This window comes from Coffea eugenioides, chromosome 7, assembly GCF_003713205.1.
Source record: "Coffea eugenioides isolate CCC68of chromosome 7, Ceug_1.0, whole genome shotgun sequence".
NCBI classification, from domain to species: Eukaryota; Viridiplantae; Streptophyta; class Magnoliopsida; order Gentianales; family Rubiaceae; genus Coffea; species Coffea eugenioides.
In genome coordinates, this window is record NC_040041.1 from 6,978,383 (window position 1) to 6,996,135 (window position 17,753).

Genomic DNA, 17,753 nt, shown 5'->3' on the forward strand with positions numbered 1-17,753 from the left:
TGCTTTTTCGACCTGTTATATTCATTTTTTGCCTCTTTATAGTTCTTGAAATTTAAGCAAAATTAAATGTGTAACATAATAGAAGGTGACATAAGAAGTCTTTTTTTTTAAATTTAGCCTTGCTTGGAAAGCCATTTTTTACCAAAAATTTTTTACATTCTCCATCGACACATTTTTCAATTATTTTTTTATTTCACATACATCAAATCGCTACAAAACATTTTCTACAAAAAAAAAAAAAACTCTAGAAAACTGCAATCCATACAGGAACAGAAAATTCTATTCTTTCTTTTGTCTACTTTTTTTTAATACCATACCAAAACAAAAACGGTTAAAAGTCCATATTACATCATCTTCATCCTTTCTGTATCCTTCCATATTACATCATCTTCTACGTAGTATTAATCAGATCTATACTCGTAAATCCAACGGTCCACATCCAAACCACCTTCTCGCCACATCTACACCGCCCTCTCCAATTTTGTCCCTTTTCAGTTTTCACCCGTCAACTCTGACTCCTTCCCACCTGTTTCCTGCTTCCAACTCTTATACTATAAATAACTTTCACACACAAACACATACTTTCTTCCCTATTTCCACACTCGCCGAACCCAGTAAAAGAGAGAGAAAAAAAGAAAAGCAACCTGTTTTCCTCTCTTTTATTTTACTATGTCATTTCTCGGTAACTTGCCGTCCTCCGCCAAGCCACCCGGAGGCGCCGCCCCTTACCCAGGCGGCGCTGACCCATCAGTCGCGTTACTGAACCTCTCCACCGTCCAAGCCCGGATGGACAATCTCCAGAAATTCCTGTCTGATTCAGTCAACAGCAAAACTTTAATTGGTCAAGACCATATGGACATGGTCTCCACCGAAATCACCTCCGCCATCCGCCAGATCATAGTCAACGGCGCTGCTCTTCTGGCTTGCACTCAATCTACCCAGGCAACTTCTCTGCCACAAGCATCTGATGTTGAGGAGAAGAAGGTTGAGAAGAAAATGAGGTTTGACACAGCTAAGGATACTGTGCTGGGGAATCAGTTGGTTGACCCGAAGATTGAGGTGGCGGAGGATGAAGAAAGCGATGATTATGAAATCTTGGAGCTCGATGCTGTTGAGCTTTTAGCTGAGCATATCCATTTTTGTGAGATTTGTGGTAAAGGGTTTAAGAGGGATGCTAATTTGAGGATGCATATGAGGGCTCATGGGAATCAGTTCAAGACGGTTGAAGCATTAGCAAAGCCAGCGAGGTGTGGTGAATCTGGAGGAGGAGCAGAGAAAGACATGATTAGGAAGACGAGATTTTCATGCCCGTATGTGGGATGTAACAGGAATAAGCAGCATAAGAAGTTTAGGCCGTTGAAATCGGCGATTTGTGTGAAGAATCATTTTAAGAGAAGTCATTGTCCCAAGATGTATTCGTGTAATAGGTGTAATAAGAAGAGCTTTTCTGTTGTGGCGGATTTGAAGAGCCATTTGAAGCATTGTGGGGAGACCAAGTGGAAGTGTTCTTGCGGGACGAGTTTTTCGCGAAAGGATAAGTTGTTTGGGCATATGGCCTTGTTTGAAGGGCATATGCCCGCGGTGGTGGAGGAGGAGGAGGCAGTAGACAAGGGAAAACGTGTGGTTGTGATGGTGGAGGATGAGGAAGAGGAGGAATCCAGTCCAGGAACGAAGGAAATGAAAATGGGAATGGACATTGAAATGGATATGGATGGGAATGGATCACCAATCAGTGATGGGTTTTTCGATGGACTAACGCTTGATGGATTCGGTTCCCTTGAGAATTATTGCTTCCAAGATCTGCTGAGTCCTTCTGTTTCTGCGGCTGCTAACAGCTCTGGGATGGATAGTTTCTTTAACTTTTGACTTTTGCTGCTGCTACTATCATTAGAGTGTATGACGTTGTTTAATTTTCTTGTTCTATGGCATGTATCTGTTGTTGTTTTTGGGTACATATTTTTGAATTCTTTCGATCAATAAAAATCTGAATTTCATATTTATTTCATTTGTTAGTCTAATTGCTTCTGGTTTCCTGTCTTCTGTATCCTTCTCCTTGCATTAAAACTGAGCTTATTGGCAATTTCCTAGTAATAGCCTTTCAATTCTTTGATTTTAGATCGAACATGTGCGTGCGAATTTTATTTTGGCCATTAGGAACTGGGATGATTCCTATCAGTTCAAATGTCAGGCGGATTAACTCTGTTTGGATTTCAGGAAATGATATTCTTAAGAAGTTTGCCAGCTGATTAAGTGCTTTTTCTCTGAAAGTAATCTTGAATGTAACTCTCATTGTTGGTCTATGTTCTGTAACTGGTGTAGTTTTGTTTTATACCCATCACTTTGGAATCAATTCGATTGGAGAAGGAAACATGTGTAACTGATAAAATGAAAGTGACAGTAGATGAATGGCTCCTGATGGGTGGAAAGAGTTGGGAATTAAAGGCGCTCACTTTTTGTCCTGTCAGCATCGAGTTCTTGCATCATTGTCTCATATGGATTATTGCAGGAAAACACACATTATCCCTCTTGTTTGTTATCTCGCTAGCTGAGTGCTATTACACAATGATCAGTGTTTCTTTCCCCTGTTTTTCTGAAGGGGATCATCTTACATGCTACGTCTTATGTGTTAAGGGATCTATCATGTGGAAGTTGATTATCTTTGATTTTGATCACACGCCAAACATCTATCCAAACCAAGAAGATCAACAAATATCTTGAAATCTGCATTGCACAAGCCCAAACTTTTGGCTAGGCTTTTGGTATCAGGTTCCTCTGCTCAAGCGAGTTGTCTGCTTTTTGAAGAAAGCTAAAGCTGGACAATTTTAACATCGTTTGGGATTCATTCCAGCTAAAACAAGCATTCCGTCGTCAGATAAACTACACTAGCTACTCTGGAATACTGGCGCATGTATTTAGCTTGCAATTCTCATCTACAAGCAAGATTGAAAATGTGACAGTATGGATTTTAACCTTTTGAGTTTTCTTGATACCAACGCTGAGTTCCCTTGCAGAAGGTACAGTGTATAAAAATGACGAATGCAAGATGCTTCTGTAAGTTGGGTGAAACAAATACACAAGCAATTCTAATTTTATATTCTAGTAACATCAGAAGATCCCAAAAGCAAGGAAGATAAAAAGAGATACAGTTGAAGCACAAAAGGGATGGTTATGAGCTAATGTTCTGGGCAGTTGGACTTGGAGAAGATGACTAGATAAGAAAGGCTTTATCATTTTTGGATGAGAAGATGACTTGCAATCCGAAGTTTTCCTGTGTTGAGCACCAGCAAGAAAGTTGTTGGTAAGGCATGGCCACTTATGGGTTGAATCGTGTGACATAGCCCGTCATCCCGATAAGTATCAGCACAACAAAACATATCCTTCGCCCCACTAGCTGCCTGTTCCAGTGTTCCTCTGCATTTTTTGGAGCAAGGGTATCTATTTCTGCGTCATTTTGACTGCCATTATCCTAGCCAAAAAGAAAAAGGAAAGATTGCCATTTGGCATCCTTCTTTTCCCTTGTGATCACAAAACATATATATATATATATATATATATATATATATATCGTGTAATTCTAAATAGTGCTTCGTTTATTGCTGTAGTGATTAAAAACTTTCTTGAACAGTACCACATACTCATTCAAAAATTACCACATGGAAACTTCGGATTTCAAAGAAAAAAAAAGGAAAGAAAATTAAACAAAACTTCTGTGGAAGGAACAGTTGGTTTATACTTTATAATTTGATCTTGAAAGGTACCATCATATATCCATGTATTTGTGAGACACTAATCAACTACTGCACGAGTGCAAATTTGAGGCAATGCGACCTCACACTAGCATTATTGGTGCGTATGGACTTCTCAAACAATTTTGTTTTAAATAACTCGTTCTACCTCAAAATGAATTATCATTTACCTTTTCTTTTTTTTGTAAATAATTGACCCAAGATAGAATTTACATTCTTTCACTAGGACTTCTAAACTCTTACATATTCGTGCTCCAAATGCCTAAGAGATAAAAATGGTAATGGCTATATATGCATTTAATTTAGGATAAATAACATATAACCCCTTATGGTTTTGTATAATGCCAGATGACTCTTCGAAGGTTTTAAAATAACCACATAACCCTCCATGATTTTATGTAAAGTGAAAATGAATGGAATGCAAAATCAGTTACGGATATTAGACCACACACACTTTAAAAGTGGGTGCGACGAAAATATAATATCTATTTAACCCTCCTATGGTTTGTACAAATATCCACTTTATTTCCTTATTATTTTTGTATTTATTCACGTAATCCCCCCGTAATTTTGTACAAGGTGGTTAAGTTGTCATTTGATTTAGCAGTCAAGGGGTGAATTATCTTTTACCCTCTTGTGGTTTGGTACTTTACCATATAACTCCTCTATTATTTAAAAACCTATATATAACTCTCTCATAATTTGGGTTAATTTATCACTATTAGTTTTTCCTTTAAAACTGATAGTCAATAGTAAAAAGTCAAAGTTAAACTAATAAATTGACAACTTTATCTTTTCATTACTTCTTTTTTCCTTTAAACATAAAAAAAGAAGCAATTGAAATAAAAAATTCAAAAATAAGAAATAAAAACTACCATTAAAGTTTTGGTTTAAAAATTTATAATGATATTTGTACTACAAAAAATATTTGACATTTTTTATTTCTTATTTATTTGTTTTATATTTCCTTTCCATCTTTTTTGTTCCTTATTTATTTATTTTTTATTTCCCTTCCATCTCTTTTGTATTTGGAGAAAATTAAGATATTGTATGCCCAAGTATAAGTTTTCAAAATCATCTGTTCTCTTCCTAAAAAAAAGGAGAGAGAGAAAGAAAAGGAAAAAAAGTAGCGAAAGGATGGATTTATCAATTTATTAGTTTGACTTTAACTTTTTACTATTAAACGTTAGTTTCAACGGAAAAACTAACAGTGACAGTTTAACCCAAATCATGAGGGGATTATATATATGTTTTAAAACATGAGAGATTATGTGGTAAAACACCAATAAAACGTAATTTACCCAGCATTTAAGTAAGGGAATTATTGATATTTCAACTAATGACGTTACATAGACTATTTTTTGTTAAATTTTCAATTTGTGTGAAACTATAGGAGGTTGAAGTGGATATTTTGAAACATTAGGCATTAAGTGATGATAGATGAAACCACAGGGGGTTATTAGTAATTTTCCCTTTAATTTATTATGGTTTGACCATGACCGGACAAGCCAGTAAGCAATATAGAACATACAAAAATAAACACGGGTATCATGTTGCTAAGCGTAGAATAAAGTCTCCCTCTTCAATTTTAATTCTCTGTTCAACCATTTGATCTTCGATTCCAGAAGTCATGTTACGCGAGGATAACAATGGGCATTTGTTCTTCATCTTTCTTGAACCTGAATGCCTATATTTAGGCAAAAAGACACCCCAGAAACTCACAAAGACCTCAAAGAATTGCATTTCATTGTCTAAACAATTGAGATAAGCCATGTCTGCCTCGATTGAAGCTCTAGCTATGGCTGGTGATATAAGCTACCTACAATGGCCTATAGATTTTGTAGAAAAGGAGAGCAACTTGCCTCCACCTCATATGTTAAACGAAGTTGAGGATCATGAGGATGGTCAGGAACAAAATGTTAAGGATCAATATTCTCACGGACTGCATGCTGGAAACAGGAAGGCTGATCCCAAATTCTGGATGACGATAATGCAGATGCTGATTATACATCTGTGTATCTTCATCTGAGATGAAATTGATTTGTAATAGACGCATTCATTCTTTGTTGATTCTGGGAACCTATGGTGTACAAGAGCAGTGCCAATAATCCATTCACTTAATTTTACCCTTTTGTAATTCAATAAACTAAGTAGTACTACTAAACAGGGTGCCACGATAAATGTCAAAGAATTGTAAAGTCGAAAGTCATGAACGAACATCAAAATTTCATCTTGTATGGTTGACGACATTATATATTCTGTTTGGCGAGAGCAATAAGTACTGTTTAACTCAGAAATAGTTTTTCCATGTTATACTCTGGTCACTTTTTCCTTTTTTCCCCAACATACATAGCGTTTGTATTGCTAATTTCTAGAGTTTTGATACAAAAATTAATTGCAGTGATTTGATGCATGTAAGGTAAAAAGTTGATTGAAACATGTCATCATGGAAAACATAAAAATTTTTCTACAATCCAAAAACTCCAAAAATTGCTACATTACATTTTTCTAAATATGCCATTTTTTTTTTGTGGTGATGACGGAAGAGAATAGGTATGTAAAGATTAATAGAAATACTTAGCCTAACATTAGCAAACGATAAATGGCTGAGAATGCCCTTGCTTGATTCCAATTCTTTTTTTTTTCTTTACATCAAAAAAGTGTTACAATATTTTTTTTTTCAAAAAAATTATCTCAAATAATCTACTATCCCAAAAAAGATACCTTGCTGCTATAGTTTTTCTCTCCCATAGAGGCAGGTTGCTGTTCTCCTGTATACTAGTGAGTAGGGGTGCTGTCGAGTCGAGCTCGAGCTCGAGTAGTGCACTACTCGAGCTCGACTAGAGGCAAAATAACTAAGCTCGAGCTCGAGCTCGAGCTCGTCAAGCTTTTAAAATTCTAGCTCGATCTCGTCAAGCTTTTAAAATTCTAGCTCGAGCTCGAGCTCGACATCAATTTATGAAACTCGAGCTCGAACTCGAGTTCGAGTTTAATTAAGTGTAATTAATTCAAATCAAGCTCAATCGAGCTTATTCGAGCTCAATCAAGCCTAATCAAGCTCAAGTAATAAAAATTAATATTTTATATATAATTTTAAATAAAGAATATTATTAACATTTCACAATAATAAAAATTAAAATATATATTATAAAAAGCTCGATAGAGCTCGTCGAGCTCTCGAGTATTATATTTTCAAGATCGAGCTCGACTCGATAGCTCTAACGAGCAGCTCAAACTCGAGATCGAGCTTGATCAACCGAGCTCGAGCTCGAGCTGCTGACCAAGTAGCTCGCGAGCTCGAGTGGAGCTACTTGGTTCAACTCCAGCCCTACTAGTGAGTCCCTTGAACCTTTTTAGTTGCACCTCTGACAGAGTAGCAAGTAGTTCTTTAGCTCTTAAAGCTCTCCTCTCCAAAATTATAAGTGACGTGCGCGGGGTATACATATAATATTAAGCTCATCCCAATCAAGTTTTACATTTATAAATTCCTAAATACCCCACACGCGATTTATCGCAAGTATACGAATCGTGAGCGAGTATAGGGTATTAAGGGTCGATCCCACAGGGAAGAATGCAATTACCGGTGATTTTCGAACTCCTTTATTATTTAGACTACCACAAATATAAAAATAATGAAAATTAACACTAAAAAGCTCCGAGAGATATGGAATTCCTTACTACTCTTGCAAATGAAGTTACCGGTTAAGTGAATGCTATTATCTTGACTAGTTATGGCGTAATTCCTAATGTATGTGAAACCTACTTTCGTAGTGAATCAACTATACTTGTAATTAAGCCATACCTACTCTCGTGGTTATGAAATTAACTACAAGTTCATTTCTTCTATGAAATTACATGAAACAAGTCACTTAAGCCACATAGGTGCACCTCTACTCTCGTGAGTGTACTCCCTAGGCTTATCACTTCTTTGAACTAGTGTTAAATTCCAATTTTCATTGCAAACTTAACACCTTAAGATTATCATAATTAATGGCCAGTTAATCATGATTAGATAACCAAAAGTGATAAATAACGTGCTCAAAATAATATCACCAAATAACCAAGTAAACCTCACAAACAAAATATAGCAAGTTCAACCATAACTCTAGGCATAAACTTTAACTAAACATAATAAAAACACAAAGCCAACTTGTATTATAATTAAACATGAAATCCAATACAAGAGAGAAAGTAGTAGAAGAGATATCACCCTTGTCACATGAGATCAACCTCTTCATCTTTGCTCCTCCAATCTTCATCCAAATCTAACTACAAATACAAGATGGATAAACTACTCTACCTATACTATACTAATGAACCAAGGAAACTCTAGTGAAAACTACATTTCTGGTGAGTTTCTCTAGCCTTCTCCCAAGTTATCTTGAATCCTGCAAGTCCATGGCTATATATAGATGAATGCAGTCAGGAAATGAGGCTTGAAACATCCCTTTTACAGCTGCTAATTGGTTGTCATACGTTCATCCATAGCTGTAAATTGTTGAAAGAGAAAACAGGTTGTACCAGCAGCTATTTCTGACCAGAATCTGGCTACTTCAACTGCTATTTTCTCTATGATGACGGCTGAATTAGCTCTTGTACAAAACATAGCAGTTGTAGTCCATTGAAATAGCTGTCCAATGCCTCAAGAATCATCCAATTTGCAGCTGTCTAGACCAAGATATGATAAAAATACCACTGACTGGTCAATTCCGCGTTTTCAGCTCTCAGCAGCAGACTTTGACTTCTGTATTTTGACATTTTGACTAGGAAAACAGCCGAATTGGACTTTGATGTCTTCACACCAAATGTAGATATATCTCTTAGCTTCAAAATGGTACCAAGATCACCTTGATCCGATCTGTGTAGCTCCAGATATAGTCAAAATACGAAAATGTGTCTGAATTGTCAAAGCTGACTTTTCCTTGATTCAAATTGTATTTTTCCTTTTACACTTCATATTTTATTTTCACCATTTTAATCCATCTTCAATCATCCAAATATTTTCTCAATGCACTTCATTTGATGATTGAATCATTAAACCTACAAAATATGAAGTTTTTACCATAAAAATCAATAGAAATGCAATGTTTAGCCATTTTAACATAAAATGTAGTTTTTTACCAAAACCTTAGTTATTTTAGTTATTAAACTAAATAATCAAACCAAAATTAACTAATAAAACACACAAAAAATACGTAAAATAAACTCTTATCAAATACCCCCACACTTGAACCATTGCTTGTCCTCAAGCAATAAGAAATACAAACCAACAATGATCCAAAATTTAAAAATAAACATATGTAGCATTTCAACTTTATTTCCTCAAAACAAAGTAAATAACCATTATGCAATTATTCAATTAACCTCAAGTACTCATAATATCAAGTAAAGGAGAGCCAATTATACCATAATTATAACAAGTTTAATTCAATTTCTCATTCTTTTCCCAATTTCACAAGCAAGTAATTCATATGGTCAATAATAATGCTTTCCTAAACTCATGATCATCTCTTTATTCTACTTAAAAGGATATTTATTCGTATAACATAGCTAAATTTTACTTAAGTTGTGAGAATGCCTTTTGACGCGAGAATCGACATTTTTAGATGAAGATCACCGGTTACTCAACACTTCACATACTCAAGTTGCTTTGCATACTCTTAATTCAAGTACCGTTTTACGCGAAAGTCGACATTTGTAGATGAAGACTCCCGGTTACTAAGTACAAGAATCATTGGAGTAGAATAAATCTTTTTTTTTTCTTTTTTTTTCCACTTTTTTTTTTCTTTTTACAGCAAAGATAATAATAAATTCCTCAAAAGAATAATCATGAGAAGAGTATTGCACTTATTGACCATATTTATCACTTAACTTATAAAATCTAATAAAGAGAAGAAATTTCATCAAATAAGCAAAAAAAATATAGGCATAATTTTCTCCACTTTAAAAGATATACTTTCCTACAAATGCAAAAACTATAATCACATAATAGTCATTTCCAAGTTAAATGAGAAAAGAAGTTTCCACATCACATATATTTATCTCAAATGTAGGAGGAGTTTGAACTACTAATGGTGTGGAACTTTGTTACCCCTTGGATAAAATTGAAAAAATTTAAATATTTTTGGGGCAAGTTTGCAATTTTGGACAAGATTTTAGAAAAATTTTGAATTTTAACACAAGTCCAATATTTGCAACTAATAAGTCAATCACATACAATGTATATAATCTCAATTCTTCCCCCCACACTTAACATACACATTGTCCTCAATGTGTAAGAAGGAAAATCAAGATAAAAAAAATAATACTCCCCTATTGTTGTGATTGAATATGAAGCTTCAAGGTATGTTGTTCGCTTGTCTTCATCGCTTCATGAGTTCCATTTGGTAACCATTAGTGATATAAACCTAAAAATGGAAAATGAGAAACAAAAGTGATAACAAAGGCTTAATAAACATATAACGGTGATCCGTAATTCCCTAGCCTTTGTGGTGGTGATGTACCAATAGAAAATACACAATAAGCAACTCAAGGTACAAGAAAATATATGAGGAAAAGAAGAAAAAGAGAATCAAGGAAGCTGCATTTTTTTAAAAAAATGCTCAGAAAACGCGAGTAGAAACGCGCCTTCAGATCGCGTTTTGTAGGCGCGTTTCTTCCCAAAAGTTGCAGTACTGAAAACGCGGTTCTTTGAGAAAACGCGACTTCAAGTCGCGTTTTCAATGGCGCGTTTTCATCTTTGATCCAGGCAACAAAACGCGACTTCCATCAAAACGCGACTTCAAGTCGCGTTTTGAAGGCGCGTTTTCTGTTCTGTAGGTGCAGAATCGAAAACGCGATTCTGTGAACACGCGACTCAGAGGCGCGTTTTCTTGAGAAACGCGTTTTCTGCTGCGAATTTTAGCAGAAATTCAACTTTTGAAAATTTACAAATAATACCCCAATTTCCCAAAATGCATCATAGATCATTTGTTTGCTAATATACTCAATGCATGCACATGTAAAATGATCAAAACATGCATTTTAACCCCTTGTAACGAATCAAAAACAACAATTACTCAAATCGAGGGGTTGAGTTCCTTGATCAAACTTCGCCTTTTTCACCTCATTTGGTCACTTTTGCTTTCATTTCCAATACCTATAAATGAAAAATAACAAAATAACTCAAACACATACTTTAAACATAAAATCACACCAAAATAACATAAATAACCAAAACATTGGGTTGCCTCCCAATAAGCGCTTTTATTTATAGTCGTTGGCTCGACTATTGAACCTCATTTTTCAAGGAGGCTTGGTTAAAGAATAATCCACCATTTTAGGTCGTGGTGGATCATTAAAAGGTGACTTTATAGCAAAAGTCACATGTTCTAATGATGTGAGAGATGGAAGTGACTTACCTATTTCAAGTGTTTCATGAATATTACCTTGAAAATACACCACTTGAGAACTTACCAACAGGGATGCCATGAGAGTATCTTGGGCAGCAATACCCTTAGAACCTATACTTTCAATGCACTCCTCAAGAGGGGTGAAAAATGAGTCATTAAAACTCATCTCTTGAGGCTCAAAGTTAGTTCCAAAGATATTATCTTGTGAAATGGATATTTGCTCATTAAAACACACTTGAAATTCATCATTTTCATCAAACTGCAACCCATTTTCACATACAACATTCCCACCATTCATGCTAGGATCATTTTGCAAATTATTAGAGGAAATAACTTCACACAATACATGTAATTGATCTTGTATTCTACCAAAGTGAGAAGCCAATTCATCTATCCTTTCCTCAATCCTATCAAAACGGTCGGAAGTCACATTAGCTAATTTTTCTATAGCTAACTCCCAAGATGGCTTAGAATCATTAGCTACCATTTCAATTGCCAACTCCCAAGATGGTTTTGATTCATATTGGACACATTCAGGTTGGTAATTATAAAAATATGAAGAATCACTATAAGTACCATGATTATCCCAACCATAAGCATTAGCACTATATCGATCAAAACAAGGATTGTAATGCTCTAATTCATCATAATAATCCACATTTTGTGCTTGCATACATGTATTAGTATCATGATAACCTCCACACAAGTCACAAATCACATGATAAGAATTAAAAACATTAACATTCCTCCCTTGCTCAATTTCATGTATCATGGTGTCCATTTGAACTTGTAACTTAATTACATCAAATTTTGCCTTTAAGCACCTTAAACCATCTTCAAAAGATATACATTCAGTAAATTCTTGGTTACCTCTATTGAAGGAGCTTTGCACTTGGTAACCATCCGTTGCCAATCTTCCACTTCTCAAGCATTGTCCTCCAAATTGACCTACTCTTCTCATCACCTAAAATTGCTTTTAAACAACTTAAGAGCAAAATTAGTAAGAAGAATAGGTTATAAAACACATACACATAAAAACACTAAAATAACAGAAAATAACATTCATACTATAACTAATATTATGTCTAAACTAATAAAGTTGCTCTTCACACCGATATTGCCAAATCTTCCCCGGCAACGGCGCCAAAAACTTGACGTGCGCGGGGTATACATATAATATTAAGCTCATCCCAATCAAGTTTTACATTTATAAATTCCTAAATACCCCACACGCGATTTATCGCAAGTATACGAATCGTGAGCGAGTATAGGGTATTAAGGGTCGATCCCACAGGGAAGAATGCAATTACCGGTGATTTTCGAACTCCTTTATTATTTAGACTACCACAAATATAAAAATAATGAAAATTAACACTAAAAAGCTCCGAGAGATATGGAATTCCTTACTACTCTTGCAAATGAAGTTACCGGTTAAGTGAATGCTATTATCTTGACTAGTTATGGCGTAATTCCTAATGTATGTGAAACCTACTTTCGTAGTGAATCAACTATACTTGTAATTAAGCTATACCTACTCTCGTGGTTATGAAATTAACTACAAGTTCATTTCTTCTATGAAATTACATGAAACAAGTCACTTAAGCCACATAGGTGCACCTCTACTCTCGTGAGTGTACTCCCTAGGCTTATCACTTCTTTGAACTAGTGTTAAATTCCAATTTTCATTGCAAACTTAACACCTTAAGATTATCATAATTAATGGCCAGTTAATCATGATTAGATAACCAAAAGTGATAAATAACGTGCTCAAAATAATATCACCAAATAACCAAGTAAACCTCACAAACAAAATATAGCAAGTTCAACCATAACTCTAGGCATAAACTTTAACTAAACATAATAAAAACACAAAGCCAACTTGTATTATAATTAAACATGAAATCCAATACAAGAGAGAAAGTAGTAGAAGAGATATCACCCTTGTCACATGAGATCAACCTCTTCATCTTTGCTCCTCCAATCTTCATCCAAATCTAACTACAAATACAAGATGGATAAACTACTCTACCTATACTATACTAATGAACCAAGGAAACTCTAGTGAAAACTACATTTCTGGTGAGTTTCTCTAGCCTTCTCCCAAGTTCTCTTGAATCCTGCAAGTCCATGGCTATATATAGATGAATGCAGTCAGGAAATGAGGCTTGAAACATCCCTTTTACAGCTGCTAATTGGTTGTCATACGTTCATCCATAGCTGTAAATTGTTGAAGGAGAAAACAGGTTGTACCAGCAGCTATTTCTGACCAGAATCTGGCTACTTCAACTGCTATTTTCTCTATGATGACGGCTGAATTAGCTCTTGTACAAAACATAGCAGTTGTAGTCCATTGAAATAGCTGTCCAATGCCTCAAGAATCATCCAATTTGGAGCTGTCTAGACCAAGATATGATAAAAATACCACTGACTGGTCAATTCCGCGTTTTCAGCTCTCAGCAGCAGACTTTGACTTCTGTATTTTGACATTTTGACTAGGAAAACAGCCGAATTGGACTTTGATGTCTTCACACCAAATGTAGATATATCTCTTAGCTTCAAAATGGTACCAAGATCACCTTGATCCGATCTGTGTAGCTCCAGATATAGTCAAAATACGAAAATGTGTCTGAATTGTCAAAGCTGACTTTTCCTTGATTCAAATTGTATTTTTCCTTTTACACTTCATATTTTATTTTCACCATTTTAATCCATCTTCAATCATCCAAATATTTTCTCAATGCACTTCATTTGATGATTGAATCATTAAACCTACAAAATATGAAGTTTTTACCATAAAAATCAATAGAAATGCAATGTTTAGCCATTTTAACATAAAATGTAGTTTTTTACCAAAACCTTAGTTATTTTAGTTATTAAACTAAATAATCAAACCAAAATTAACTAATAAAACACACAAAAAATACGTAAAATAAACTCTTATCAATAAGACTTCTCCAAAGTCCTTAAATATGCACTTTCGTGATTTCATCCTCTGGCCAGGTGGTCATCCCCTTTTTTGGGGATGCTGGAGGTCAGGGGTTCAACCCTTACCTCCCACAACTTGCCACTCCACGTGGCTGGTCTTTACCCTGGCGGGGTAGTTCGAGCGGTCCGCTCCCCCTCTTAGGGTATGACGACCTTCCTGGCTTGTCCAGGGTTCGAGTCCCGCTGTTAACGTGTTCGGTGTGGAGTGGGGCCTCCTCTCCTGGGCTGCAGGGGATTAGTCGGGCCCCGTAAGGATTGACTCGGACACCCCTGTGTCGAAAAAAAAAAAAAAAGTGATTTCATCCTCCAACAAGTCCGCATTGGTCCGAGTACTTATCTTAATTTGTCCCCTCTACTGATGTATGCTTGTCATATCATTTCCTGTGTGCAAGGGAAGATAGAAGTTGAGTTTGAGTAAAAGGAAAAAAGGAAAAAAGGAAAAAAAAAAACCACAGTTAATGCACGACTTATAACAAGTATTATATCACTTTTTTTTGGTTTTTGGGACCAGTTACCACAAGTACCTAAGATGATCAGCAGTACTAGGAAAAGGTCAATCCATACAAATTCTTGTATCTTGAAATCTTACAGGTTAACAGGACATTGTGTACAATAACTACATGTCACTTCATCAAAATGTTCAAGTTTTCTAATTTTTTTTGGGGTTCAGAAATTTTTTCAATATTAAAACAAATTTAGGTAAATCATCTACAAATCAAGTTTTATAATTTTACTTTTCTATCAGGTTTTGGAATGATTCCTTGATAATGAGAAGGCAATGTAGCTTCACAGCGTAAGCAATTACGCCATCAAGTTCCTATTACATAAGATAGTAAACTTAAATTGTGTAATTCTTGAATCCAAAATGAATTTATGAGGCATAGTCACAACAATTCTTTACCATGTGATTTCCTCATTAGCCACATAGGATTTCAATTTAAGGTTATTGTAGAATTTGACACTTTACCTGTATACAAGCCCAATTGGACGGTCCCAACTGGATTTTCAGACAAGTTGTATGATTCTTTTTTGAGTAAATCTTTCCTATACTGACGGTGTATACACTATCATCGTTGGATTCATGACATGTGTGCAAAAGTTGAATTTCAAATTCAAATTTTACATAGTTGCCATTCATCTAATGCTGATAGTGTATATATACTATCAGTGTAGTAAAGATTAATCCTTCTTTTTATTTATTTTTTGTTCATTGGTCCTAGGAAAAAGATTGAAAAAGAGAAACAGATGAATCATTTCACGGGCATGGAAATGTCCATTTAGAACATTGAAAACCTGTGTTTTTCAGTTGAGGAGACATGAGAAGCCCAGGTCAAAACAACATAGTAGCCAAAATTCCACGTATAAATAGAGATGGTCTCGTTAGAATATTTGGCAGCACTCTGTTCATAGTTTGAAAAATTAGTAGCATCCTCAAGTGATTATATTCTCCTGCAAAAGGAAAGATATGTCGATTGAAGCTCTAGCCATGGCAGGGGCTGATTACATGAAATGTAGCATCAGTCTTGAAGTGTGGGAGGGCCTTGGAACAGTGGAAACCCCTGCATATCTTCTTGCTGAAGAAGATCTGCAGAACCCTGTTATTAAGTCGAAAGTCCATGATTTAGTATCTGACAATGAGAATTTTGCAGCACAGATTCTTGCAGTGGCAAAAGCAGTGGTTTCAACTGAGACTAAGGTTTCTGAGATGCAATACGCAGATGGAATGTAGCTAATTCCTTTTCTTCTAGGACAATATTAATATCAGAACTAACATGTATTCTTTTTTCAAGAAAATGTAAACATATTTTGGTTCTTCTTGTGGTTTAGAAACTATATAGTTTACTGTATGCTTTCATGATTTGACAAATTCATGAAAGCAATATGGCTGCAAAATATGTGCAGACTATGGATTGTATTAACTTCCTCAAAATCAACTAAGTACTCATTTTTATTCTTTTTATTTATGCGGAAATTTGGAAAAGAATGGTCAACTTCAATTCCATTGAATTGCCCCAAGATGCATGGTTAAATCAAAGTGCACAGTATGAGGTTATAGAAGACTATCATAGAAAAAAGTCAAAGTCAGATTATCGCGCCCCATTTTTAAATAAAAAATTATATTTAAAAAATTGGTGTTTACACAGACGATCAGGAGTATGAGGTTATAGAGGACTATCATAGAAAAAAATCAAGTCAAATTGTCGCGTCCCATTTTTCAAATTAAAAATATGTTCAAAAAATTGGTGTCTACACAGAGGATCAGAAGCATATTGGTTTATATAGGTAGACCAAAATATCATATATCTCCATATCCGTTCAACATTCAACTGGTCAGCCATTTGATTCAATTTGTTGACTTGTTGGAGAAAATGGATAGTCTTTTTCTTCTTGTTGATTTGTTGAATGAAGAGTTCATCTACAAATTGTTACTTAGCTGTATTTTCTTCTTTTTTTCGCCCTATCATTTTCCTAAGGAATCACAGCAATATTTTTTTTCCTTTTCTTTTTCTGATATAAAATAATGACAAACATATTAAACTGAAAATGAATCCTCCATGAGGGCCGAGGATATATTGGAAGAGATCATCTCCAAATACAATGAGCCATACTAAAGCAATATAACATATCGCTTTAAGGATAGTACTAGTAGTTAATGGGATAAAAAAAATATAAATATTACTTCTCTACCAATATCAAATATTAATAGGCATACTCAAGATTAATGTTTTAATCCTCTACAGATCAATTTACAAGAATAAAAATTAGCATTTTTTTTGTTTCTATTCTCTCCCAATTATTCATAGAGCTAAATCACTTGGTAAGGTGAAAAGATCCTTTTAAAAGTTTCCATCAACTTGCGTTTTAGTTTAAAAAGTTTGAGGGGAAAAGGTAGCTTTAATTTTTTTCCTTTTTGGGGTTATATCACTTTGTCCCCCCAAATTTTGGACGATTACCCACTTCAGTCTCTAAACTTCAAAATGGGACACTTAAATCCCTAAACTTATAAATACCTTTCACTTAAGGAAAATTGTTAACAAATCCTGAATGCCGTTGGTGGTCAAAGTGTCCCATTTTATAAGTTTAGGGACTTAAGTGGGAGGTATTTATAAGTTTAGGGACTTAAGTATCCCATTTTGAAGTTTAGGGATTGAAGTGGATAATCGTCCAAAGTTTGGGGGGACAAAGTGGAATTAACCCTCCTTTTTAGTATAAGTTGGAGGTTTTCTAAATCTCTCACTTACACTCTCTCTTCTTCGGTATCATTCAATCCATTCCTCTCTCTCACTATTTCAAATTCACATATATAAGTGTAATTTGTAGGTCTTAAAAAGTACTATTTAGTTGTTACAATTTCCATTGGAAGGTTATAGGACTACTCAGTAAGTTCTTGATGAAAATATATCTTAATCCCCCCCAAGCAGGCACTTGCGTTCTGTTTATTTTGGTTTTCCTCACTCTACTTATTTTGTACACTCTATTTAATTAGGTTTATTTTTCAAAATAATGTAACATCTAAATTACATTGCCTTGCATTTGCACACTTTATCTAATTAGCTTTATTTGTCAAAAGATGTAACACCTAAATTACATTTTAACAAGTGGTCAGTGAGTGAGCATTCATTAGGCAAAC

The 17,753-nt window shown here is 34.9% G+C and overlaps 1 protein-coding gene across 1 annotated transcript; it reads left to right on the forward strand.

The window, feature by feature from the left end:
• The first annotated feature begins 475 nt into the window (after positions 1-475).
• Positions 476-2,000, forward strand: LOC113777737 (protein SENSITIVE TO PROTON RHIZOTOXICITY 1-like). The gene has a single exon (XM_027322922.1). The coding sequence runs from the start codon at positions 670-672 to the stop codon at positions 1,864-1,866; it is 1,197 nt and encodes a 398-aa protein (XP_027178723.1). The 5' UTR covers positions 476-669; the 3' UTR covers positions 1,867-2,000.
• The last annotated feature ends 15,753 nt before the right edge of the window (positions 2,001-17,753 follow it).